The following is a 24,044-nucleotide window of genomic DNA, read 5'->3' on the forward strand; positions in this document are numbered from 1 at the left end:
TATTCGTTCCACACTCCCATGCGCCTACTTCTCTCGGTGGACATGCCTCTGCATTTTTCGATCGCAACAGCTCTACTTCAGATTCGAATCCATCTGAATTAATTGAAGACTCTGAAAAAATTTCATAAAAGTGGAGCAATGATATTTTACTATTTATTATCCAAACGCCGGATTCTGTTTTATTGAGGGAAACGTGCCCTTCGGTCCACTAAAAAGTCATGTGAGATGAAAGTATATGTCCTCTAAAACCTCTAAAGAATCGTAGCTTGTGCGTTTAAAGTAGCCGGATACAACAGGGCCAACAAATGTATACACAGTCGGACAGTATTCTTTCTGGGAAGATTTTGTCACTCTTATCTCTTTAATAGGTTCAATTTCAATGAAAAGTTGAAAATGCCTCTTTCTCACCTACTGCCATCAACGATTGAAAAAGACTAAAAAACATCATATTTTCCGTGAAATGTAAAACTGTAAATGATCTAGCGTAGCTTCTTTTAAATTGGTTGTTATAATTGAGCAATCAATTTATGAATGACAACTATTCTGACGACAATTAGCGAGTTAACAAGGAGCAATTTAGAAATAAGGAAAAAGCTAAATGATGGCGTTAAACCAAACCATGTGGAATAAGGTGTGAGTCTCGAAAAGAAAAGTCGCAGTTGTGCAGCTCACAAGGTGTTCACTTGTCAGGTGACTGGTGTTACATAAATTCAAAAGGAACTAATGTTGCTCGATACTTTCGAAATAGAGTGAGAGACGAGATCAAGGTAACTTAAAATTTTTATCAAAGTAATATGAAAAGGATTGTAATAACTTTCACTTTAATAGGAAATTTTCATTCGATTCAATTTACTTAATGAAATTTATGAATAATGAAAATGATAATTTTGTTTGCACCGAAATAAATGATCTTGCTCTGAAGATTGATTAATAAAACATAATAGACGGCGGTAGAGGTCCCTTTGCGTTTTCGTTTCTGATTTTAAGAAGTCGATACGGCGCAGAGAGAAGTTAAATCAACCTTTTCGTTAAAGCCGTTTCAGAACTGAAAAAGAAATAAGGCAAAGAGAAAACAAGTTCTGCTGGCACTTCCAAAACTGAGCAAAAATAATGGGAAATCTAACGTTGGGAAGGAAAAACACCCAGCCCATAAGATCAGTGCTTTTAACGGACGCTGGACAAATAGAAGAAACACCACGATCAGGTAGATGAGCTTTTTTATTTGATCCTTTTTACATGTTCTTCTCACGACATATTATTTGAATATTTACAAAGTCGCTCTTAGTTTAAATGTCAAGTAATTTTTTCATTTAAAATGTTTTTTTTTTCTTAAATTTGACCTTTAGTCAAGTTTTAACATTGTTATAAGTATAAACATAAAGCATCCAACAAAAACACCGCGAAGACGACTTAGTGTTAGTCCTGCCAAAGCTGACCCGTCAAATATTCACTAACTTGCGGCGTAATTAGATTAGTTTCAGAGCGACGAGATTCGTATCGAAAGGAGCGTGCACCACCTTTGCTCTACATTAACCGACTAAGCTCAACATTGTCCTCTGACGGTCTCTGTCGCTGTAGAAGCTCTATGGATCGGGCTTCGAGCTTTTCTTCGCGCGACGATGTCTTCGAAGAAGAGAACAAGTACTGGGCGCTCAAGATCAAAGAACTAGAAAGTTATGACGACTGGGACAAGCAGTACATCTTAGGCATGGGATATATAAAGCACGCGGTAGTTACTGTAACGTCGAATGGAAAAGGAAAATATGCCAGAATTAATCAAACACGCGCTGCTTGTTCATTCCTTTTTCTGATTCACTGCTTCGCGATGCAATTATTCTGAAACGCGAGATGGAAACGGCGCAGTTGATTGAGCTCGGTGCCAATGTCAATTGCAAAACCTTCTCTCAGGTAAACTGATTTGCCAACAATAAGCCAATTTATACGCGATGTAAAACTCAACTACTCTCTGTTCGAAATAAATGCGACTAAAATATTATCATCCTTGCTATCAATGATTTTTCTGTTTAAGTTTTCACCCGACAACAAGAATGATAGTCAGCTGCATTATGCAGTGAGAACTGGCGATGAACGTATCCTCAAACGCCTTCTGAAAAGTGGTGCCGACCCTGTCTCCTGTGGGCATAAAGGAAAAACACCTCTCGATATTTGCGATGATCCAACACTCAGGATACTCCTCAAGGATTTCGCCTGATTAAATTATTCTTCCGAGCAACTCAATACTTTAGCTGTAATAAACATGAAGCATAAATTGATTTTGTAAATAACCAATTTAGTTTGGGTAGCTTTATTAATGAATTTATTACTGAAATTTGGTTTTAATCAAATAAATAATAAACAGTAGGACAACAATTCTGCCGACTCGATTCACATTCTGCTCCATTATATGGACCCTGTCTCGGTACTTTTCTTCGGAAAGGATGTCTTCTGCTTTTGTCCCTTTTTTCGTTTCTTTTTTGACGTACTCTTCGTATTTCTTCGAGATAAGATCATTGCCCGCTTCTTGTTTGATTTTCGCCTTTTCAGCCTGCCGAGTGTAGAATTCCTTCAGTACATTTTCCGACTCGCTGTCCGATTTAACTTTCGTTGCCTCAAACGCTTCGACAGTCTTTTGGAAGTCCTCGTGGTTTCCACCTCGATCAGGATGTTGCTCTTTTGCGAGAACTAGAAAGGCTGCACGAATCTCTTCTGCATTTGCTTGCTCACTCACTTTCAATATTCGAAAAGCATCTTTTCTACCGATCGACGAAAAGCGATGAGAAGCTCGGATCAAGCGATTCATAATAATCTTAAGCAAAAAATGGGATAAACAGGATATTTTCAATTTTTAGCGAGAAATTCATAGTAGAACATGGTATAAGTGAAGGTATTCATGTTTGAAGAAAATAGTACACTCTGTGCGACAAATGCAATGAACATTAGTGTTAGATAAATTTATTAAATATATTTTAAATAAAGTATGTTAATGAGAAAAAATAAATCGAAAGCTTGACGCTCTTAGGCATTGATAGTCGTCCACGCGTTTCGGATTCGTAGACCAGAACTTCTACAGGGAGAAATTTGTAGAAGTACACACTTTTGAGAAACTTAGGACTTTTGCGTTGGAAATGAATGGTTGCGGCTCGAATAATTTGAAGAAATAATAGGTAGCGAACAGTCGGAGGAAAAGAAATAAGGTAAGAATGATTAATAAGCGGTTAGTATCTTTGCTATTTAGAAGGTTCATGTTTCGGCATGCCCGTATGAGCCCTTAGGGGGGACATATTCGTTTGGAAATGTTAGAAGCTGGACTTTTTGAAAGGCGTACAGGTATTTGTCTTGGTTTTTTTTGCAGTTGTCCCGACGCAGTCCGTGGAACCTCATTTCGTTGAGCGAATGTTTGTAGAGAGCGTCATCAATGCTGAAAACTGTTAGCAGAGTCGCTAATTGTCTGCCCTACCTGATCTCGCTCCGAATTATCCTCGCTTGCTCGAGAGTGACCGCCATTCCAGTGCGGTCCTTTCCAGACTTGCAGTTGATAATACGGCCTCCCTTGAGCGAGCGGGTAATTTCGGCAGCAATGCGATGTATCTCTACGTTTTTCTTCTTTTTCATCGTCTCGTAGAGTCGGATCTCTTCGGCAAGTTGCTGAAATGGACCGTTGAGAAGCACATTTGCTTGCTCCTCGCAATGAAGCTCTGAACACAATATCAAAACGGTGGAGTAGATCAGTTACATACCAATCCAATGATAAAGTCTATTCAAACTAAAACTATTGATGGCATTTATCAGGGGAGAAGGCTTGTTGCGAATGTCCTGGAGCTCCTGTCTTTCATTGATACCGATGTTGAACATAATCGGCACACATTTGAAGACAACGTTGTTTGACCCTTGGAGAATCTCTTGGGAGACAGGGACATAGACTCGTGGGCTCTGGCGGTCTCCTTCTATGCGAAACTCGACGATGTCGGCACTGAGGACGAATCGAACATGTTCAAGAAAGAAATGCACAGCAAATGCGTAGTCCGCAAGCATACCCGTCTCCTTGCCGCTCTCGGAAAGAAGGGACTCAAAATTTAGTATAAGACCTGTCTTCTGCAGTTCCTTGAGTTCCTGGAGGTTTCGGGATGCCACCACTAATAAGGGTCAGATATGTAAGCACGAATGCCTTGCCTGTCATAACAGAAGCTGTCGCGATCGTCAGTATCTGCGAACAGACATTGTCTAAGCGCTGTTGATCCGAGTCTGTGATGAGAACTGAGAATGCGCGAAAGACGAGAAATTCAAGGCACTTGGAGTAGGTGGAGAAAAGGTTCGTTTTTGCCTCCGTCAGAAAGACACTCTCGTCAGGCGCTTGGCGAGCGTTGCGCAAGTGACTTACGCATTTCATCGCGCTTTCTTTCACCTCGTCTACAAGACCACCGTCGCTTTCGCTGATGATAGACTGGCGGACGTTGTGAAGAAGAACCTGGCACTGAGAAATGAACACGTCTAAACATCCCTCGCCTGAGCGCATCTGCTGGAGGCCGCTTGTGACGTCGCCCCACGATTCTTTTAGGTTCACAATCGCAGTTCTAGCTAAAAAATAAACTTTACCTTTTTCGTTACTTTTTAAAGTACCTTTGCAGTGGCGCTCATAGGTGAGACTGAACATTTTGCTGCCGAATTCCTCTTCCGTGTCAAGCTTCGCAACAGACATAATATTCCAGAGACCATTGTCGCGGAAGCCTTTTGTATGAGCGGCAGCGGCGCCACAAGATGTAGTAAGCCAAACTCTGTTCTCCAGCGTGAACTTCTGTATGTGCACATTGATCCCTAGAAACTCCTGGTCTTTGATCTCGCGATCTTTCGAGCGTTTAAAATAACGCTTGTGGACAAGCGGAAACGCTGCAGTATCCTCACTCGCCGTTTTGTAGTAATTCATCCGGTTCTCGACCTCAAGGGCACATTTGGTAAAGTGGTCGTAGTTTCCATTCACGTCTTGGAAGATAGAATGGAATCTTAACAAAGTGAATAACTGCCGTATATGTTTTATCTACCTAGCATCGTCCACTTTGCATAACTGTATATACTGCACAGCAAGCAATGGACAGCACTTGAGCTCCGACATCTCCTCCGAATAGCTTGCGAGAATTTCATTGTTCTTTCTAACTTTAAAATGCTTCTGCAACTTGTTGATAGTCTGTTCTTCCAGCCAAGTCAGCCGCTGCTGCGCTTCATCACTCCCATCTTCCATCTAAACGAAAAGACGCTCAAATAGTATAATGAATGATATGGACCATATCATATGGTAGTTGAATATTTTATCTGCACGCATTGTGCAAACGTTTTTGTATAGGTATGTTCGGATGAAGAATTCTGAAGTGAACTTGAAGAATCAGAGACGAAAGCAGATAATAAGAAAGAACTAGAAAATGCTAGCGAATGGAACTGAATTGGTAGTGGAGGAATTTATAGGCAGCCTCGATTTGGGGGGTTTCTTGAATTACAGAATCTCCTAGCTCGTAAGAGAGGCCTTCTTCATGAAATAGCTTGCGATGTCGCTGACCTTAATGAGTTTCGTCAACATCCAATACGAGAAGAATCATTCTTACCGTAAATAGATTGAGAGGGGTGTTCCTCCGGATCCAGCTTGATGGCATCGAATGAGTATTCTTGGCTTCCTTCTCTGAAAAGGACTCGAGAGTTTTTTCCAAGATCATCCCCAGATAACGCGCAAGTCGCACCAGGTAATCCGCCAACAATAGCTCTCCTCCGTGTTTGGGCTAATTCGGCCTGCTGCGCAAAGCGTCCACTTTCAGAGATGCGGCTCATCTGTACCAGATTCGTAACATCCCTCGTTGTCGAGTCAAGTATTGAAGTAACAAGTTGCTTCATCGGACCAAAGGGCACATCTACGAAAGATATGTTAATCGTCGTGCACATTTACAGAAAAAGTGTACATACCATCAAATGTGCTAGAATTGAAGAAAGCAATGAAAGCTTGAACTGTTTTTGACATTGGAACATGTCCGAGGAGACCACAAAAAGCACGCGGTAAGTAAACTTGCAAGTCTTCAATTTCCATATCGTTGAAGATATCAAAAACGGCGAGAAAGAGTCGTTCTCTGTCAGCTGCAAGATTAACGCAGTGTATATTTGTGTGGTGATAATTAACTTACATGGTGGAACTAAAGAAGACGTCCGTTGTACAAAAGCCAAGAAGATGTCGAGATTTTTCGAAAATTTAGAGCTGTCATGTCGGAGCTGTGAAAGGAGAATTTCGCTCGTCTTCTCGTAATTCTGGGCTTTCTCATAGAGCACCGCTTTAGCGCTCTTGTTAGAAGATGTCACAAGAACTGGCTCAATCAATGCCGTATCAAAGTCTTCATGTGCTCTTAATTTATCGAAGATGACCCGACTTCGACTCTGTACACGAAATTAATAATAAATTTTAATATTAAAGCATCTCCTGATTCGGTGAGGACGTCAATCAGTTCGCTAGCATTTGAATCGATTAAGTGCTTAACAATTTTTTTAAAGTAAGGAGCTAGAAGTTAAAAAAGAAAAAGCGTAGCTAAGTTAACTAAATTTAGTAAATATTATTTGTGCCTACTTGAAGCAGTACTAACGGTATATAATTTTAATTGTTTGTATGTACCTTGATGTATTGTAAAAAGAATGGCGAGTTTCTAGGAAGCTCTCTTGTTGGAAGGAAACACTCACGAAAAAAATCGTGTAGCGCGTCGTCACTCAAGTTTGAAGCAATGGCGGCAAGCTCCTCTCCATAATATGTAATGCACAACGTCACAACTTCAGACGGAACTTCTCCAAATAAAAGGGACAGTCTGGTGAGAACTTTGGCTTTAAAATAGCCATCGTACGTCAGTGATGACATGACCCGTTCAATATATCTGACGATTTCTCTAGGTTTCTCAAACTTCTCCAAAGCCATCATCGCACTCACATAGTCTTCGTTTTTGAATGCTATCTTATGAGCGATTCTTTCAAAGGGATTTCAAAGTTTTTCTAATCTTTCTATATTTGTTCGACTTAAAATGTGTCCCGATCCTATAAAACTTAGTTTTGATCATGAGACGCTGTATTCTTTTTGGTGTCATTTGGTTCAATTTCCCAGAGTCGTAGAGTAACTCGCAAATTCGCTCTCGTTCTTCCATGTTATCACCGGACTTGTTTGTAAGAAAATCGACAATCTCATCGATCTGCAGCTTATCGACATGTATCTTTGCGTTTTTGGCGATCTGCTGGCCCAAGAACAAGAGAACAAGTTCCCGCTCTCTCTTGCCAACGATCGACGTCAGCTTTAATAATACATCTATCAGTTTTTGAGCCTCTTGATCTCTTTATTGCGGCTAGCAGGCGAAAAGTAATGAACATTAAATTTTATATCTCAACAAAAAAGGAGTAGTTAGATGCCGCCGTTCAACACTTTCAAGTAAAAAAAAAACTACCAGTTTTTCTGTAAAAAACATTGAAATAAAAAAAGATACATGAGTCATGTAACATGACTTTTTGGAACTAGCATCGAATCAAATTAAATATAATTATTTCCAAGGCGCTCTAGCCCACTACCTGAGGTACTCGATGGAGTCTCCAAGCGACTTGAATAATTTAATGCCCACACGTTTTAACAAAATTCTCAAAAGCGGGTAGTTGCGTTCGCTACTGACATATTCCATCAACAGCAGGGTGAAAACCTTTTCGCGAACTTTTTCGGGCTGATCCAAGGGCGCTTTAGACGGGTATTCAACTCCTTTCAGACAACAAGATAAGTACTTATTCGTGGCCGATAAAAGTGAACTATTCAGAAGGATGATGGTTTGCGCTTTAGATTTAATGTATGTTGACACAAAGCCACGCAAAATCAACCTTGCCTAGGAGGATCGCTTGATTCAAGAACAAATTGAAGAGGTTCCTCAAAGTTTTCAAGAACATAATTATAAAGTATGATTCTTCCTTCCCAGCAGCCATGCTCTTTGAAAAGTCGGAGCAATTCGTTGACATTGAGGCTTTCTCGGTCGACACAGCGGATAAGCTTCGTAAATTCTGAGATTTTTCCTTTCTCGTCCATCCATGCTATTAGTTGCGAGAGAAGAGACGGTCGAATCGCTGTAAACTCGCCAATTTTCACAATATCCTGCAAAGCCGTAAAGAAAACGTCTCTAGAACTGCTTCCTTTTTGCGCAAAGAGCTCAACTATAGACACGACGGGTTGTTCAGCCGCTCCGATTGATTCACTCAGAAATTCATGTAAATCTGACCGAACGCATGCCGCCAAAACAAAAGTCGCTATTGAGTAGTCATCGTTTTCGCAGTTTTTGAGCTCTTTCTCAATCAGCTTTGGAAGCAGCTTCACAAGAGCAGATTTGATATTTGATTGAGCTTTGAATGCATCGCCAAGTCCGATTACGCCCTTCATCAATGGTCATCAAATTTTATTAATAAAAAATCAATATTGCAAGTTGACTACTCACAGTTGTCAGAATCTTTCAGCTAAACGAAATGGTCCATTTGGTAACCTTTCCTTGATCTGGCCAGTCGCAAGGCTCAAAACAAACTTGACGGCTTCCTTCATGGAGTTCTTGTTCTTTATTTTAACAATTCGCTCGTTCCAGTCACGCATGCGAACGGAGAATAAATCGCCCATTTTGTCTTGGAATAAGATGTTGCTATTCGTTACGTAGGGGCTGAATGATTTGAGAGAAATGTTCTCATCGCAAATTTTATTGTACATCGGCGTGGGGCTCTCATCGTTGTAGATGTAAAGTTTATAGGGAGGTGTACAGTCTGGAGATGCAAGAACCAGCTTCAGCGAGGTCTGCGGGACTATAGAAACGAAACTAACTATTTCATCTAATTGTATGGAGCGCAACACAACCCACTGAGCGAATTGGGCGAAACGGAAGATGGTTATTTGTTGATTGTGGCCAAGTATCAGTTCAGGGTCGTTTTCTTCTCCTAAATGCCAGCTAGCGTAGAGTGCGTTGTGGTGACGCGTGAGATGGGGAAAGGAGAGCTCGAAATCAGAGTTCTCAAGCGTTTTCGAAATTGGTCGAGCTATGAGTTTCTGTGGCGTTAGTACTGCCATAAGAGGGCGGCGATAAAGAGGAGAGGTCGCTTCATAAGATTGGAATATTCTTGGTGGGTTCACCATTTCTCCTTTGACAAGTTGGAAAACGTCCGTGCTTCGCTTGGTGATTATCTTCGTGAATTCTAGCATACTTACAGAACTCGAGTCGGAGCAAATGCCTTGAATATTCTGCTCGTTCGTAAAAGACAGCAGCTGCACTCGAGCAGTTCTTATCGCGTGGCAGTCGCTTGGTAACTTTCTCAGTTGTTTGAAATTGCCCAAGTCGTACATGAACACTTGTCCTTTTGCAAAGCCGATTAGCAGCCGACGCTGGTCATGTGAAATGTCCAACGCGCTCACATCAGCATTTCCCTTCGCGTTTGAGATCGTGCCGAGATGTTCGAAGTCTGATTGCGCGAAAACTAGCACGTCAGAAAGATTAGTTCCCAAGATCAGGTAAGATTCACTGGCTGCGATGGAAGTGATTCGCGCCGACGGGAGCACTTCTGCCAGACGAGCAGCATAATTCACTTTCGAAATGTTGAGCAGGTCTTCTTCTACCTCGCATTCCGTTATGAGGAAGGCTTCCCTGATCTTCTCAAGCTCGGTCTCCTCTGAGAAATCGTTGAGTTCATGATCAGCTTCAGAAGAAACTTCAAAGTCATCAGTCGGGATCAAAAAGCTCTCGACAGGTTTGAGCTCATCCAGCTCGTCAACGCTAAACGATTCCATATCTTGCGAATTAGCAGCCCATTCTTAACTCTCTGCATATAAATTCTAAATTCAAATACAATAAAATCCTTAGAAATTCATAATAGCACGAGCGTATTCAAAAATATGAAAACCGCGAAAGCTAAAACTGGCAATGAACGAGAACAGTGTGCAATGAGAGAAAAAAAAGCGCCAAATATATCAGCAAGTAGGAAACGCTTTAGCTTAACTTAAGTTATAAACCTTTCTAAATCACTCATAGTATTGATTTGCTCGTGCAATCCAGGAACGATCGGATCATTATTTTTAGCCGCAAATTTTCCGAAGTGCTGCCGAAGGCTTTCCAGCGCGCGTTTTGTAACAATTTTCGTTAGCTCTTCTTTACTAAGCTCAGCCTTAAAAACGAATAAAAGTGAACCTTCGCAAAGAAATACTTGTTGCTCGGTCGACTCTTTTAGTAGAAGCTTTGTCATTTGCCTTGGCAAAGAAACATTGCTCTTGTCCAGTCGCTGGAAACACTCTTGGACTCTTGCTTTTTCTTCGTGAGTCGTTCCTTCGTTTTGAAAATTTCGTCCTCACGTATTTTTATGTTCTCGATGTAGCGCGTTACTTTGTCTATCATTTCATTTTGAAGCTGATTTTTCTCTCTCTGTCCTGCTCTTCTCGCCAGCGAATGTGACAATCTCGACAAAGGAGCTCTATAAATAGGGCTCGGGCCGTGGGATTTTGCGTCACTGCATACCTACTTTATCGTCGATTTTCTGCTGAATGAAGAACGGAGCGAAATCGGTGCGGCATTTCGCACAAATGGAATGCATCGAGTAATCAGAATCACAATCAGTCTCCATTTCTTCATTTTCTTCTCGGTTTTTCGCGGCACCTTCGCCATTCACTCTTTTGACAACTAAATACGAATGTTTTGAATCCGTTGTCCGAAAAAAGGATTCACCAGGAAACGATAGCTTTGCCTGAAATTACCTTGCTCGAGTCCGAAATTGGAACTAAATCCATTAGGAGTGAAAATGTCCAAAACTGGAAAAAGAGGAGGAGGCGGAAGATTGACTCGGGTGAATTCTGAATCGTAGAGTTCCTGTGCATATTGCTGCGACGCCTTTGTCAGCCCGTGATTGATAATTCTAGACAAGTGATCCATTTCTAAAAAAAGCAAGCGTCAGGGAATATTAGGTAAATAGGATTTTTGATGAAGAAAAGGGACACGAATGAAGAAAGGATGACAACAGGATATTATCAATTGTGAAAACATTGACATATAAAGTATTTTTTTTTATCAAAGAACTAGAATATTGCAAACTAAACGTAATTGAAGGCGAGAAGAAACGAAAAAAAAAACATGATTACAGTAAGCTCATTCCTCGAGCCTGTTGATAAGGTCTTCGTTGAAATTGGTGAGTCGCTTTCTGCCAGAGCTAATGTTGGAGTCGATTGAAGCAAAGAAATCGCTCAGCGATTTGTCGCGAACTTCTTCTTTAACGGAAGCGTCTTTTCTACTCTTCGTTGCTGAATTATCAGCAGCTCCAGTCGACTGGATGGCTTTCTGGCCAGGGTCATGAAAAATTGGTGGATTCGTGGTGGATTAGCGCTCCTTGCACCTCGCGCTCCACTGCGCCGCGGGGGAGTGAAAGCAAAATCCACCGCGGCCCGGTGGATGATTTTCACTTTTACCTTGGGTAGTTCATTCCTGCGCCAAGCTTGGAGCGCCCTATTTCCTCGCTTGTGCTTTACGCACTCTAAAGGGTCACTCGAAAGTGATAGAGCTCGCCAAAATCTCGGTGGGTGCACTCTGACCTACTGTCCGAAATCAGATGCAAATAATACCGTGTGATTTACACAAATATATTCCTGGAAGCGAAAAGCTTCCTTTTTGAGAACAATTTCGAGGATTTATAGACTTTTGTTCTAATCGAGCAGAGGTCTTCCGCACATCAGTAAAAGTATTTCTGATTATTTTTGGTGGCAGCACCAATGTTAGTGGTGGAGAAATGACGTCATCGTCAATTTTCCTATGATTTTAGTGCATTTTGACTATCTGGTTTCTCCACCACCACTGATGGTGCTGTCACTTAATCATTATTTAACACACGACAGACCTTCTTTAACAAGGTCCAAAAGAGAGATTCAAAATATCTCGACTCTAAGGTACTCAAAACCGCTCCACAGTTGAGGAGCAGTCTTAAAAAAAACTGTTAAAGTAATACTTGATATTCAATAATTTAAAATATTTTGGAAATGATAATAAGCATTCTTATTTCATATAAAATTATCATGAAGACAATAAATTTCTGAAAAATATATAAAATTTTCGAGATCCACCGGCCCCGGTGGATCCACTGGTGGATGGTGGATCGACTATCCACCGGGCCGCGGTGGATTTTGCTTTCACTCCCCAGCGGCGCAGTGGAGCGCGAAATGCGAGAAGCGTTAATCCACCACGAATCCACCAATTTTTCATGACCCTGTTTCTGGCCCCTTAGAAGTGGAACTTTGATCACTTTTCCGGACGTGAGTTCTGGGTCGTAGCAAAGAAAGCGATTGTGGCTCTTTAGCACTTCGACTGAAGTTGAGAATTTGATCGCAACGCCAGTGATTGTCTCGCCTGAACGATAGCGTGGGAAGAGTGACGAGGGAAACTCATACCTTCAGAAACTGCGTAGTCGACGAGATCCACTTCTTTCGCTTTTCCCATTGCAGATCCAAGGTAGGCGCGTTGACTGACTGTTCCATAGTTTCTTTCTTTGTGCGAACCGAAGGACAGTAAAGACATACTTTCGCCCTCCATTTAAATTCTCTTAAAAACCTTTTTAAATCGATGAATTTAAAGGCTAATTTTAAAACTAAGTTAAAAATATTGGCGATGGCACAGAATTGATCAAGAGATAGGAAGGTTTCAATCACAGCTCGAATTAGAAATATATTAGGGATCATTCGTTTTAGAAGTAAAGCAAAATTGAAGAAGTAAGGAACATGCGGAGAATTAATCGTGGCAATAATTAATCAGAATTAATTAAATTGGCAATTTTGGTTCACAAGTAACGGATTCGTATTTGGATCTCGGCCGAGGCTAAATCCTGAAGAAGTCGGCATGATAAATTGAACGAATGGTTTTGAAAGGTTCTCGCAGCCACTGCAGGGCGGGGGAAGAGGTGAATTGGCGTCAAGGTAATCGGTTATTGTGTGGGATAGTGTCGCGTCCGCGCAGGAACAAGTCACAGTTGAAGAATCCTCGGAGAAGAGATAAAACCGGCCGGACTCAGCTCCATCGTCTTTTCTCGGCTTTATAATTGCTACGAATGCGCGCGTGAGCTTTCCTCTTCATCGACTACCGAAGCGATAATTACTCAAGACCTCGTTATCGAAGTTATAACAACGTGCTTTGTAGTCAAAAAATTATATCGTCAAAGATAAAAATTTTAGCCGGTTTCTTTCATTCCAAATTCCATTGCCTGGAGAAGCGCTTGAACGAGCGCCTGAACTCCTAGTTTGCCATTGCCAGCAACGGCGCTCATCCAAAGCTCCCCACCGCGTAAAATGAAAATCGGGACTTCCAACGACTCGTCATAATGAATTTCCAGGGTTTCTGTCAGCGAGGACGCTCTTAGGAAAAGATCGGGACTGACGATTGAAGAAGACTGGGAATCTTTGATCGAGGGAAGGAGAAACTCGCTCTGAGAAAAGACAGAAAGCGTCTTCGTCCAGTAAAAAAGCTTGTCGAGGTGGTGAGCTTTTGCGCGGTTGATCAATTTTATTGGAGATCGTTAGATTGAGTAATTGATTAATACTTTTTTAACCCGTTAACAGGGCACCTCATTTTGCCCTACTGTTAACGGGTTAACAATAAAAGCTCTCAAATATAGTACATAAAAATCATAATCGAGGAAGAATCATTTTTATTGCGAAAGTAAAGATGAACAATTCCTGCATGCCTTCTTTCGCGTGTGGGCTCGCTTAAAACGGCTGCCATCGCCTCCGTGAACTCTTGAACGAGAGTCGACTTCGGCCCAAGAATCGTCAGATCGTGTGACTTCATTGCGAAGAATTCGAAAGCCGGCTTCTCCGTCGATGTCAAATTCCAGCTTACAGAAGAAAGCGAACTGCTCGAGGGGCATTCCGGTGAAAACGAAGCGAGGACTTCTTTGTAGCTCCTAATGTGATTTTGTCAATTCAAAATTTATTTCAAAATTTACATTTTTTGCTGAGGAGGTGGCAAATAAATTCCAGCTTCCTTCCGAGCATGGTGTCCGAATGATCTGCTAATAGCGCAAAAGGCGAGCAAGAATAAAACACCGTTCAAAGCTAGAAATGTCCTCGATGGTTTGCTTTCCGAATATCGCGTTTTTCCATCAAGGGTTTCATAATCGTACCTATTTTAAATGAAGCATTTAAAAAATAAGAGCATTGTCAAAAATACCCTTTGCCCGTTTTCGCCATTGTTCCCCTCTTCTCTTAGTTAGTTATGCTTCTGTTTTGCTCAGAAGCGTCAATTTCATCCTGAATCCTTTTGCTTATCGAATTTGTCAAGCGGCGATTGGAGCTCGTGGGAAAATCTCTGCTTTGGGTGGCGATTGGCGATAAATTTCCCAAGTCGAGGCAGAAGAGCGACGAAGCTGACGAGGCGAAAACGCGCGTTTCTTTTTTAATTTCGCGAAATCCGCGTAATTTTTTTCGCGGCGGCGGAGTTTGCGCCGCTCGCTGCCCTCGGGCGCAAAGGGCCCCCACCCACGCAAAGCGTCTCTCCCAAAGTTGGACTTAGTGCAAAAATCAAACTGTTTATTCTTTTTTGATCGCGGAAATGTGAAAGAAATGATAAGAAAGAAACAATTCATTGATTTGGAACATGCACGAAGAGAAAAAATAGAGATCATGGAAGAAGACGTCGAGTCGCAAAGAAAATAATTGAGGAAGAGGAGAAGGCGATCAGACGTGGAAACGGAAGGTAATTTGATTGTTCGTTGCTTTTTATGATTGTCGAAAATGAATGTTCCTGACAGTTTGGGGATTTCGATTTATTGCGCTGGGAAAGAAAGGGAAACGATGCTAGAATGGCGCCACGCACGTACTAATCTAGCGAGATTATTTACTAATCTCTGCCAGGAGCACTCTCTTTCTAGTTATTTATCTGTCGCTAGAATTTCTTTAGAAAGTACAGGATAATCAATTTGATTTTGCGCTAGCCCATTTCCATCTTATCTTCGGGCTACTTATTGTCTCTTTTTGATTTAGACTTCGCCAGTCCAGACAAAATAGCTTGTCGAAAGCACCAATTTTATTACACGCATTTCTCGATTTGTTTTACTCTAATTGATTAGAGCTAATCTTAATTGCCTGAATCATTATTTGATGACAAAAGAGGTTTACGGTGGCTTTTTTCGGAGTCGCGTTGTAGAGACTGTTGCTAAAAATATATTTGGGAACTGCTCTCTCCCCATCACTTTCGAGACTCAGTAGTGAATGGAACGTGTATTGTTTGTAGTGAACTGGGTCTGGGCTGCAATGAGTCAATCTGTCTAGCAAGTGTCTGGGCGACGGTTCTTCGAGGGCGAGTACCAGCGCGCGGCTGCAAGGAAGAGGGAGGGGAAAGGGATCAGCTGATCAGGATTTAAGCGGGGCCTATTTGTTGATGGTGGTGGTGGAGTTTGAGATTGGCTGCGCTTTTGCGTCAAGCTGCTCGGTGTCGGGTTCTAAGGCGTGATTGGTCGGCTGACGAGCTGCTCTGCCCGCTCGCGCGCCTCAAAGCACTTTTCCCGTCTTTACTGAAGATTTAACACTGAGTGCGTTGAGCAGTTGTTAATAGCAGAGAGTGATTATTATGGTGTTTCCTTGGGACGGAAAAGGAAAATGGGCGGCGAGCACCGATGCGCAGCAGCGCCACCCCGAGCCGCAATAACAGAATAACGCATATTTCTTTGAATTTTATGTATTCGCTCAGAAATGCGCCTTTCTCTCTCCCATATCTCGGTCCAAGGTGTCGTCGCTGCACTTTGTCGTTTGTTTTCGCACCTATTGAATCAGAACGCGCCGTACAAGCTGGACAAAGCTTTTACGAGAAGAGCCAATGTCACATCGTCACAAAAAAGTTCGTCCCCACATCCATCATCAAGGACAAAGAAGGCATTTTCGGAAGGGCTGAGAGTTCTCTGTTGTTTCTCCTTCCCCTATTTATACTTCCTTGTGAGCGAGTAAACGAGTTTGATAATCCGCGTCTTCTTGTCATCTTCAGTCAACTTTAACTGTCTCTCTGTTTAAGACGAGAGTTTCTATTCTGTTTCGAAAGAAATCACCTCGGATGACTCGCATAAATCAAACGATTCGGTTATTTACTATTTCAAGGAGCTATTTTAACTCTGGTAGATGGACTTGGCCGAAATTTATTATTTTGCAAAGGTCATCGACACGAGAAATTCAACGAAACTCAGCTTCAGCAACGATTAAATTACATAACTCAAATTTATAAGATTTTGTACTCGCCTTAGCTAGGTGACAAAGTAGCCCGATGATTCGTCTCTTACTCGCTATGAGTGCATAGGAACTCCCTTCTTAATCGTGGATAATAAAGATTCTGTTGTAGCACGACGAGGACATGTCTATTTTTCTCCGCGACGGAAGTTAGAATTATACTAAAACGAGAATTTTTACAAGAAATCAACACTGAGAAGCGAGAGCTGCACATAAAACTGCCAAAAAAGAAAGATGATTCCTATGAACCTATCGTCTTTTCCGGTTTTAAAACAATTATCTAGCTCTGAGTGGTTAATTAAATATATTTTAGGGGAGTTTCGGCAACAGGAGGGGAAGCAGTGCCTGATCATCGTTGATAAGCAAACCGGACAGATCACGCTGGAGAAAGTCACTTCCAAAAGTCTGGTCGGGCTGACACGAGAAACCGTCATTGAAAAAATCCACTTCAAGGATAAGGAGACTCCTCGCGTGCCGACACCCGATCAGGCTTCGAATCGCTCTGAGCCCAAGCGATTAAAATTAGGTTCGTAATGGATCCTCTAAATTAAATTTTCAATTTATCGAAACTACACTCCATCCAGTAACCCATATCGACGTGCCCAAATGACGAGTATTTTCAGAAGAAGAAGCGTACTCCCGCGATCCTACGCCGAAGAATGTGGAATCCCCGCCGGACATAATCTTCCCTTCAAACGGCAAAGAAAACATGCCTATATCTGGTTAGTCTTTCGTTCCGCTAACATGAGACTGGGCGCGATAGAAAGCTGGAGACAAATCTGTTCAGATATGACCACATCTGGCACGAGCGACGAGAGCTCTGATGAAGAGAACTCAGATAAGAGATCGTCTGAAGATTCCGACGACTCATCGGACGACTCTTCCGACGGGACTTCAAACGCTTCTGATCCACTGGAGGACCTAATCGCCGCACCGAATTCCACTACCTTCCAGGAAAAGATGACATTTTACTATCTGAACATATTTTCCTCTGAGTCACTAGTTTTTGTCAATTTATCGAAAGCCCAACCAAGGAGACCTGCAATTCGGACAGATTGGGCTCGACTTGTCCGAGAATTCCGAGTCTGACTGAAGCGACAAACTCAACGGCAATTTCAACATTGACACAAGCCTGAATTATATAGTTATTTCTTCTCAAAACCCTACTGATCACTTCAATCACAGATTGTGCAATACTCAATCATTGGATGCAATATCAATCCGCATGAGACTAACTTGAGCTTGTTTTAGCCTGGAAACCCAAAAGTGAAAGTTCCTACAAATACACACACCCGTCAGGGTTATGTCAAATAGTCGCGGGACATCATCTTTGCGCGAAGATCGACAGGTAAAACGTTACTCGGAAATGGTCGGAATAAGATATGTTACTCTAGTTGTTTGCATCCTTTATTGCATGCGTTTCTCAATTTTCTGTAAGATTTCTGTAATTTTCTTTTGACTCACTCTGAGAGCCGATTCGTTCAATCGAACTGATACTTGGCGGATGGTTTTTCGTGGGAACAATTCGCATTCGTCGATAGTCAACCCTGAGAATGATATTTCATTTCGAAAACAAGTTGAAGAAGCTTCTCTAGATTATAAAAAAGTTGATTGTGAATAGGGTACAACATTTTTACATGGCTATGGATGCGGAGAGAACTTTTTTCTGTGGCCTCGCTCACAATAAATACTCTAACCAAAAGTTTTTAACCACGCAATCGCAATCCGAGGAATCCGTTCTCGAAGAGACTCAACAAGAGATTGTACCACTGGTTTGCAAAGAGAACAGTCGGACAATAATAACGATCGACTATCAGTTTGTTTTTTTGTGATTTTTTTTTGCGTTTTCGAGTTTCTGGCACGCTGATCTTGCTGCTGTTTAGATTTAACGTATTTTAGGATGGCGGACGGCGACGGTCTCACGCTAACGATGACGCCCACATCGGAAAGTATAAGCTTATCAAAACCATCGGCAAAGGCAACTTCGCCAAAGGTAAAGGGCGACATTGTAGAACACCACTCAACTTTTTCTTTTAGTCAAGCTTGCCAAACACCTGCTGACTGGTCGCGATGTCGCAATTAAAGTCATCAACAAAAAAGAGATGTCAACGACGAACCTGAGTAAACTGATGCGTGAAGTAAGGATAATGAAGATGCTCCACCATCCTCACGTCGGTGAGTTCTTGAAGCCCCGTGCCTTACCCCAAATCTAACAATCATTTGTAGTTCAACTCTTCGAAGTGATTGAAACGCGGGAGACTCTTCACCTCGTCATGGAATATGCCAACGGCGGCGAGGTTTTCGACTACCTAGTTGCACATGGAAAGATGAAGGAAAACGAAGCACGTGTCAAATTCCGTCAAATCGTGTCCGCTGTCCAATACATGCACCAGAAACGTATCGTGCACCGAGATTTAAAGGTAACTCGACATTTTTACCGCGCGTTATTATTTTGTTTCAGGCCGAAAATCTACTTCTCGACAGCGAAATGAACATAAAAATCGCTGATTTCGGTTTTTCAAACGAATTCACTCCTGGAACGAAATTGGACACGTTCTGCGGCTCACCGCCCTACGCCGCGCCCGAACTCTTCCAGGGCAAAAAGTACGATGGCCCCGAGGTCGACGTCTGGTCGCTTGGCGTCATCCTATATACTCTCGTTTCCGGCAGTCTGCCCTTCGACGGCCAGAATCTGAAGGAGCTACGCGAGCGCGTCCTCCGCGGCAAATACAGAATTCCCTTTTACATGAGCACAGACTGCGAAAACCTCCTCAAACGCTTCCTTGTCCTGAACCCGCTGAAACGAGGTGTACTTAGTAATATTATGAACGAAAGGTGGATGAATATAAAACACGAAGAAGACCCTTTGAAGCCTTTCGTCGAGCCTGATCCAAATGAGTCTATAGATGAATCAAGAATAGGTAAGAGCCGATTTCTCGTTTCAAAAGATAACTTCTGCTCCAGAAAAAATGTTAACATACGGATACAATCGCGAAGAAATCATTCATTCTGTTGTCAATCGAATGTACGACGCAAGATACGCTACATACATGTTACTAGGAACCAAAGAACCTGAGGTACTTTTACTCATCGACTCTGTGGATACAAGTTTTCTAGATCGACGATAGCGATCGTCCTGCCAGTGCAACGAGTAAAGGCACTGCTGAGAAGGCCGCCTCGCCGTCGACTTCGCCTACCAGTACTGGTGCTGGCAAACCAAAAGACCCAAAAGCGAACAAACAAGTCAACCGAGCAAATTCACAATCACATGCATCAAGTAAAACTATCCTCATAGGCGGGCAACCAAAGAACTTCGTTTTCAGGTCGCAAAAATACCGGACTTGGTAGATCACATTCAGAAAAGCAACCGACGAAAAAGGAACCAAGGCCGCATTCGAGGGTATTTCGAAATTTCAATAATGAGTTTGCTAATGAATCGTTAAGGAACCCGAAATTCCGAAGCACTTTGGCGATGAAAACACTCATCTTCGGCAAAGGCCGGATCAGTCAAGGCCCAACAGAAGTAGTCGGCCGTCGACTACACACACGTCGATGGGCGCAGGCGATTTCCGGCATCCTTCTCAGAGACCGTCGTAAGTTTATGCGCTACAACTGTTTGCTTGAATATTTTTATGAGGTTCCTGTTATGAGCGTTTGTTTAAGGTCTGCTGTACCGCGGGATCACCACGCGACTTCTCGTTCTCCGGAGCCCAAAGCGGCTGGGCCATTCGATCGAAAGGACCAGAATCGCCACACGATTACGGGGAACATTCACAAAGAACGATCGCAAAAGCCGACTGGCAACATCTCATCAGGTAATTAGATAATTGCGCCACTGATGTTCCTACATTTACGCTCGAGCAGGTTCATCGAATCACGTATCGCAAGGTGTCAACGCCGGACCTCATGGACATTCCTTCTTCAAAACACTTACACATCGACTATCAAGGCGGTACGTACCTTCCATCCCGTATATTCCAAAAGTAAACTGTGTCAAAGTAAAAATCTAGCTGCATTCGAAATGGATGCCTACGCTCGCTCCCCATAAATTTTTCATCTAATGCTTAATGTAACATTACCTTTGGGCAACACCACGCTGGATACGTATTAACGACTGTCTTGCAAATGATACTAGCGATTGAAGAAGATTAAATATAATAAGAATTGATAAAGGGGGCTTGTTATGTAGTAAAGACTTGATAATTCCGAAACTCCTATATTTTGCTTATCGAAAATAACAAAATTTAGAAAATCGCTCCGTGAAAAACATAAAAGGTAAATTCCCGTCATGGGTTACTCACAAGCTGAACATCCAAACAATCATTAGTTATTACTTTTGTCGCCATTCTAGATTTACACTCATCGGCTACAAAGCGCTATTTCATCAATTTGAAAAATTTTGAATTACTTCTGATTCCGTTCCCTAATTCGAAAAAAGACTGATGACTTATGCGCAATTTTTTTGTTTTCTTAACTTTAGGTCTTTTATGCGCATGAGACTTTCTGTCTACGTCGATTTAGCTAAAATTTTAATTTGTTGACTTATGCATGGACTTGGATTAACTGAATACTACTGTTTAAGCAATCAAAAGTCAAATCAATTATGACCATTAGTTTTATGCACCTACAGTTTAGGATATCATTTATTTTGTGTTTATTTTCGACCTAATTTCGAAAATAACTCATTAAATCTTCAATGCTCAATCATTTCCACATCACTAACGCTCACTGCTTGCTGATTTTGGTCCTGGGAAGCGTTTAAAGTCTTGATCATATTTACTGCTTAACTTAATTATTAAATGCGCCTTCCCGGGACCTAAGATCAGCCGCAAGCCAGCTTCGAAGCAGCTGGAGAATCTAAAGAGCTTTTTGTTTTTGTAACACTGGCGTTTTAGGAATCCTCCAGAGCGAAATACGAGCTCAGTGGGGCACAACACATCTCATTCCTATGGCGTGCCGACTCCCAGAGGCAGCTCACAAACTCCTGATGCTGACCGAAATTCCGATACAAACTCGTACAGAGGAAACAATACAATTCTTGCCGAAGATAGGCGAGCCAAGCCACGATCGCTAAGGTTCATAGACTTCGTATTTTCCCAGTTCAACAGTATCTTTCCATCGCATGAAAAAAACATAAATCAGAGTCTGTAGACATTTAAACGAGAAGTCACTGTCTCGATCTTCGATAAGTAGTTCCTAGAGACAGCGTTTTTGCGGAACAGTATATTTTGTCTAGTCTTGGGAATAAAGGCTCGGAAATGCATCATTAAAATATATTTTACAGGGGGCAAAAGCTATTACTATAGAAGTATAAATAATATTTCTAGATTCACCTGGTCGATGAAGACAACAAGCTCGATGGACCCCTTTGACATGGTTAAAGAGATCATACGAGTAAGAACGATTCAGCAAAGATAGATTATAACTGTATCTAAGGCGTTAGAGGCTAACAATTGCGACTTTGAACAGCGCGAACAATTCCTTCTATTCTGCGTTCACGGTGACGGAAGAGATCACAACGTAGTTCAATGGGAAATGGAGGTAAGCTTGAGCTGTCCAAGACGGCGAATGAGGGTGTTCTATTTCAGGTCTGCAAACTGCCGCGGCTCAACCTGAACGGAGTTCGCTGTAAGCGAATTTCTGGTACTTCAGTTGCCTTCAAGAACATTGCCTCCAGAATCACAGATCAGCTGCAGCTGTAAAAAAACACTTTCTCTCACTCTCTTGATCTGAACTTGTATGATAAATGATGTGAACAACCTGTATGTCATAACAACAAGTCGGATATCATACTGTATGATATGGTTTGCTGGGAACTCGATTGATTACAACTTCAAATTTCAACTTCGAATCAAATCAGCCTCCCCCAAAAATGGCCCTATCCAGTCCTTCTACCAGACCTTTCTCTACTACTGAATCTATCACTACTACACTACTTACCACACAAGTCCGTCTTACTTGTAACAACGACATCAAACCAGAAGTCGAAATACACCCTTCGACAAGGCATTTCAAAGTTCATTATTTTTAGTGTCAATTATTTCGTCACCTTCGAATAATTTATTCTGGACCAGAATTTTTGCTAATTGACAATACCAATAAGTAGCGATCAAAGATCTTATACAAAAGCAATTCTCTTTTAATAAATGCGTAAAGAGCGCAAAACGCACTCCCATTGAAGAACATCTATTGAAATATATTGTTTTCAACTCAACTAGGAATCGTTCTGTTCATAAAATTGTAATTTGTAAATATTTTGACGGTGTGCATTTTACTAGTTCTAGTCCTGAAGACGCTTCTCAAGCTGGGTTTCTCGTAGCTATACATTCGTGATTGCAAATCAATAGCAACTCATACTGGTTATCTGCAGGTCCTCTTCTTCCCAAGCATATACATTGATACTACTTTTCAACAGCCAAACAACTCTCTTGTCGACGTATACAGCATATCTTCACTGAAAGATCATTTTGCTCCTGGACCTCACGCATAGCCGCAGGGCGGTTACTTCAGCTTTAAGGTTATGATTTTCGGTTAAAACTTTAATTTCAAACGTACGGATGCTTATTATCAGTATGTGGCTGTGTCTCACGAACGCGTTTAATGAACTCGACTATCGTCTCGAAATTGCCTGGTTGTCTTAACATCCCTACAAGTGAATATACACATGAGTTCCATGCTTCCTAATACTTCATTTTTTATACAAAATACGTTTTTGTAAGTAGTGTCGTCGTTCTCCTGCTGCGATTTCGAGCTTATTAATTATTGACAGAGGTTCTTTTCAACATTTCCTATTCTAGCGATGGCTTTTCCCTACGTGCCTTTATCCCAAAAAGCTCCTTTTTCCCCGAAAATAAAACTAGAATAATACATCTATTCGTACATTTTCCACTTTTACATTTTTCATCACTGACCTGACTGACTCTCTTTTTGTTCTTACTTTTCTTTTTGTTTATATATATCTAGCGAAGCTTTCCGTCTTTTGCTCATTTATATTTTGCAAACAATTTCGCGCGTTTTTTTTTAAATTATTTTTTTTATTATTAAAAAAAACTATCTTCGTTTTATTCGTTTTAGATTTTATTTTTACTCTTTCACATATCTCGATGTTATTAATTTTGTAACGGCTTCCTCTGACAAATTTGGACATTTCATAAATTCAGTGGAGATGATATAAAAATGCGGAACTAGCCTTAACAATCTATTCCTAATTAGTTTTGGCGGGATCTTCATCTGTCACCGGTACCTCATTTACTGTAGTTCTTATTTTGCCGTCGATGATTCCCCGCGGCCCTTATTCGACCACCTATCTAGGTGAAACTTTCTTTGAATTTCCTTTCCTGGTACGCGAATATCACTACTGATTATTGCTTAAGTTTAAATCACCTCCTACTCCCTCTGCTCTGTTCCCTGGTTAAGTGATTAGCGATTATTTATTTATTCTTTTCTAACGGCTGGTCCGTGGCCTTCTCACCACAATTGAACTTGTCTACAAAACTAGGACTCGCAACAGATTTTCAGTCTGTTCTAAATCTGTTTTAAACTTTCGAGTGTCAACCAACATTCAACTGTAAAAACATACCAAGAATAACTACGAAAGAACGCACCGCTAATCCAAAGTTTTTCTTTAGCCATGATTTTAAAATTACAGCTTTTACCACTCAATAAATTCATCGTCTGCAGCATGGCTGTCGATTTCGAGTCCTTTGAAATCGACAGCCATGGTCTGCAGAGACAAACACTACCAATGCGTTTAAACGAGGTTTTGTCTTTGATTCTGTTTTCCTCTAATAGAAAA

The 24,044-nt window shown here is 41.6% G+C and overlaps 7 protein-coding genes across 11 annotated transcripts; 3 read left to right on the top strand and 4 right to left on the bottom strand.

Moving 5' to 3' along the window:
- The first annotated feature begins 684 nt into the window (after positions 1-684).
- LOC145710629 (uncharacterized) lies at positions 685-2,340 on the top strand. Of its 2 annotated transcripts, none has more exons than XM_081788421.1 (5): positions 685-767; positions 1,044-1,204; positions 1,476-1,705; positions 1,810-1,908; positions 2,030-2,340. In XM_081788421.1, the coding sequence occupies exons 2-5, from the start codon at positions 1,111-1,113 to the stop codon at positions 2,210-2,212; spliced, it is 606 nt and encodes a 201-aa protein (XP_081644547.1). In that variant the 5' UTR covers positions 685-767; positions 1,044-1,110; the 3' UTR covers positions 2,213-2,340. The 2 variants fall into 2 exon arrangements, with proteins under 2 accessions (XP_081644547.1, XP_081644548.1); XM_081788422.1 differs by having other exon boundaries at positions 1,482-1,705; positions 2,030-2,337.
- Positions 2,341-2,812: 472 nt separating this feature from the next.
- Positions 2,813-5,238, bottom strand: LOC145710626 (inositol polyphosphate-4-phosphatase type I A-like). Its single transcript, XM_081788419.1, has 6 exons — positions 5,037-5,238; positions 4,618-4,997; positions 4,171-4,575; positions 3,738-4,133; positions 3,458-3,695; positions 2,813-3,418 (listed from the first exon to the last, which is right to left on the bottom strand). Exons 1-6 carry the CDS (start codon positions 5,231-5,233, stop codon positions 3,241-3,243), a joined length of 1,794 nt encoding a protein of 597 aa, XP_081644545.1. The 5' UTR covers positions 5,234-5,238; the 3' UTR covers positions 2,813-3,240.
- Positions 5,239-5,264: 26 nt separating this feature from the next.
- LOC145710628 (uncharacterized) lies at positions 5,265-8,419 on the bottom strand. Its single transcript, XM_081788420.1, has 8 exons — positions 7,872-8,419; positions 7,570-7,797; positions 6,638-7,338; positions 6,449-6,500; positions 6,159-6,362; positions 5,944-6,111; positions 5,592-5,891; positions 5,265-5,545 (listed from the first exon to the last, which is right to left on the bottom strand). Exons 3-8 carry the CDS (start codon positions 6,932-6,934, stop codon positions 5,415-5,417), a joined length of 1,152 nt encoding a protein of 383 aa, XP_081644546.1. The 5' UTR covers positions 6,935-7,338; positions 7,570-7,797; positions 7,872-8,419; the 3' UTR covers positions 5,265-5,414.
- A 1,430-nt stretch (positions 8,420-9,849) lies between these two features.
- Positions 9,850-12,560, bottom strand: LOC145709110 (uncharacterized). Its single transcript, XM_081786792.1, has 6 exons — positions 12,434-12,560; positions 12,252-12,392; positions 10,757-10,933; positions 10,525-10,682; positions 10,213-10,476; positions 9,850-10,173 (listed from the first exon to the last, which is right to left on the bottom strand). The coding sequence occupies exons 1-5, from the start codon at positions 12,558-12,560 to the stop codon at positions 10,402-10,404; spliced, it is 678 nt and encodes a 225-aa protein (XP_081642918.1). The 3' UTR covers positions 9,850-10,173; positions 10,213-10,401.
- Positions 11,048-14,482, bottom strand: LOC145708533 (uncharacterized). The gene is made up of 5 exons (XM_081786215.1): positions 14,205-14,482; positions 13,981-14,157; positions 13,712-13,938; positions 12,434-13,517; positions 11,048-12,392 (listed from the first exon to the last, which is right to left on the bottom strand). Exons 1-4 carry the CDS (start codon positions 14,222-14,224, stop codon positions 13,207-13,209), a joined length of 735 nt encoding a protein of 244 aa, XP_081642341.1. The 5' UTR covers positions 14,225-14,482; the 3' UTR covers positions 11,048-12,392; positions 12,434-13,206.
- A 1,197-nt stretch (positions 14,483-15,679) lies between these two features.
- On the top strand, positions 15,680-17,469 carry LOC145708530 (uncharacterized). The gene is made up of 6 exons (XM_081786213.1): positions 15,680-15,912; positions 16,432-16,513; positions 16,563-16,775; positions 16,873-16,971; positions 17,037-17,201; positions 17,272-17,469. The coding sequence occupies exons 1-6, from the start codon at positions 15,709-15,711 to the stop codon at positions 17,340-17,342; spliced, it is 834 nt and encodes a 277-aa protein (XP_081642339.1). The 5' UTR covers positions 15,680-15,708; the 3' UTR covers positions 17,343-17,469.
- Positions 17,470-17,479: 10 nt separating this feature from the next.
- LOC145708527 (MAP/microtubule affinity-regulating kinase 3-like) lies at positions 17,480-23,990 on the top strand. Of its 4 annotated transcripts, none has more exons than XM_081786207.1 (16): positions 17,480-17,597; positions 18,149-18,242; positions 18,287-18,424; positions 18,476-18,669; positions 18,711-19,170; positions 19,214-19,326; positions 19,367-19,526; positions 19,573-19,649; positions 19,694-19,842; positions 19,913-20,064; positions 20,111-20,201; positions 20,498-20,524; positions 21,145-21,324; positions 21,577-21,643; positions 21,686-21,790; positions 21,838-23,990. In XM_081786207.1, the coding sequence occupies exons 1-16, from the start codon at positions 17,553-17,555 to the stop codon at positions 21,949-21,951; spliced, it is 2,166 nt and encodes a 721-aa protein (XP_081642333.1). In that variant the 5' UTR covers positions 17,480-17,552; the 3' UTR covers positions 21,952-23,990. The 4 variants fall into 4 exon arrangements, with proteins under 4 accessions (XP_081642333.1, XP_081642334.1, XP_081642335.1 ...); XM_081786208.1 differs by having other exon boundaries at positions 20,114-20,201; XM_081786209.1 differs by lacking the exon at positions 20,498-20,524.
- The last annotated feature ends 54 nt before the right edge of the window (positions 23,991-24,044 follow it).

The sequence above is a fragment of the Oikopleura dioica genome, chromosome XSR, assembly GCF_907165135.1.
Source record: "Oikopleura dioica chromosome XSR, OKI2018_I68_1.0, whole genome shotgun sequence".
Lineage (NCBI taxonomy): Eukaryota > Metazoa > Chordata > Appendicularia > Copelata > Oikopleuridae > Oikopleura > Oikopleura dioica.

Bases quoted from the DNA above. Each gene is read 5' to 3' on its own strand.
- LOC145710629 (XM_081788421.1), top strand. From the start codon at position 1,111: ATGGGAAATCTAACGTTGGGAAGGAAAAACACCCAGCCCATAAGATCA. The intron at 1,205-1,475 runs GTAGATGAGCTT...TAATTAGATTAG, and splicing joins AGAAGAAACACCACGATCAG to TTTCAGAGCGACGAGATTCG. The intron at 1,706-1,809 runs GGCATGGGATAT...ATTCCTTTTTCT, and splicing joins GGGACAAGCAGTACATCTTA to GATTCACTGCTTCGCGATGC.
- LOC145710626 (XM_081788419.1), bottom strand. From the start codon at position 5,233: ATGGAAGATGGGAGTGATGAAGCGCAGCAGCGGCTGACTTGGCTGGAA. The intron at 4,998-5,036 runs GTAGATAAAACA...CACTTTGTTAAG, and splicing joins TGCAAAGTGGACGATGCTAG to ATTCCATTCTATCTTCCAAG. The intron at 3,696-3,737 runs GTATGTAACTGA...TATTGTGTTCAG, and splicing joins TAGACTTTATCATTGGATTG to AGCTTCATTGCGAGGAGCAA.
- LOC145710628 (XM_081788420.1), bottom strand. From the start codon at position 6,934: ATGATGGCTTTGGAGAAGTTTGAGAAACCTAGAGAAATCGTCAGATAT. The intron at 6,363-6,448 runs GAGATGCTTTAA...GAGCACATGAAG, and splicing joins TGACGTCCTCACCGAATCAG to ACTTTGATACGGCATTGATT. The intron at 5,892-5,943 runs GTATGTACACTT...TATCTTTCGTAG, and splicing joins CAATTCTAGCACATTTGATG to ATGTGCCCTTTGGTCCGATG.
- LOC145709110 (XM_081786792.1), bottom strand. From the start codon at position 12,560: ATGTCTTTACTGTCCTTCGGTTCGCACAAAGAAAGAAACTATGGAACA. The intron at 10,934-12,251 runs GTCATGAAAAAT...TGCTTTTTTTAG, and splicing joins TCTAAGGGGCCAGAAACAGG to AAATGGATCACTTGTCTAGA. The intron at 10,683-10,756 runs GTAATTTCAGGC...ATTCGTATTTAG, and splicing joins CAATTTCGGACTCGAGCAAG to TTGTCAAAAGAGTGAATGGC.
- LOC145708533 (XM_081786215.1), bottom strand. From the start codon at position 14,224: ATGGCGAAAACGGGCAAAGG. The intron at 14,158-14,204 runs GTATTTTTGACA...CATTTAAAATAG, and splicing joins ATGGCGAAAACGGGCAAAGG to GTACGATTATGAAACCCTTG. The intron at 13,939-13,980 runs GTAAATTTTGAA...AAATCACATTAG, and splicing joins CCACCTCCTCAGCAAAAAAT to GAGCTACAAAGAAGTCCTCG.
- LOC145708530 (XM_081786213.1), top strand. From the start codon at position 15,709: ATGTATTCGCTCAGAAATGCGCCTTTCTCTCTCCCATATCTCGGTCCA. The intron at 16,514-16,562 runs GTTTTAAAACAA...AATATATTTTAG, and splicing joins TGAACCTATCGTCTTTTCCG to GGGAGTTTCGGCAACAGGAG. The intron at 16,972-17,036 runs GTTAGTCTTTCG...AAATCTGTTCAG, and splicing joins AGAAAACATGCCTATATCTG to ATATGACCACATCTGGCACG.
- LOC145708527 (XM_081786207.1), top strand. From the start codon at position 17,553: ATGTCAAATAGTCGCGGGACATCATCTTTGCGCGAAGATCGACAG. The intron at 19,171-19,213 runs GTAAGAGCCGAT...CTTCTGCTCCAG, and splicing joins TATAGATGAATCAAGAATAG to AAAAAATGTTAACATACGGA. The intron at 21,644-21,685 runs GTAAGAACGATT...ACTGTATCTAAG, and splicing joins TGGTTAAAGAGATCATACGA to GCGTTAGAGGCTAACAATTG.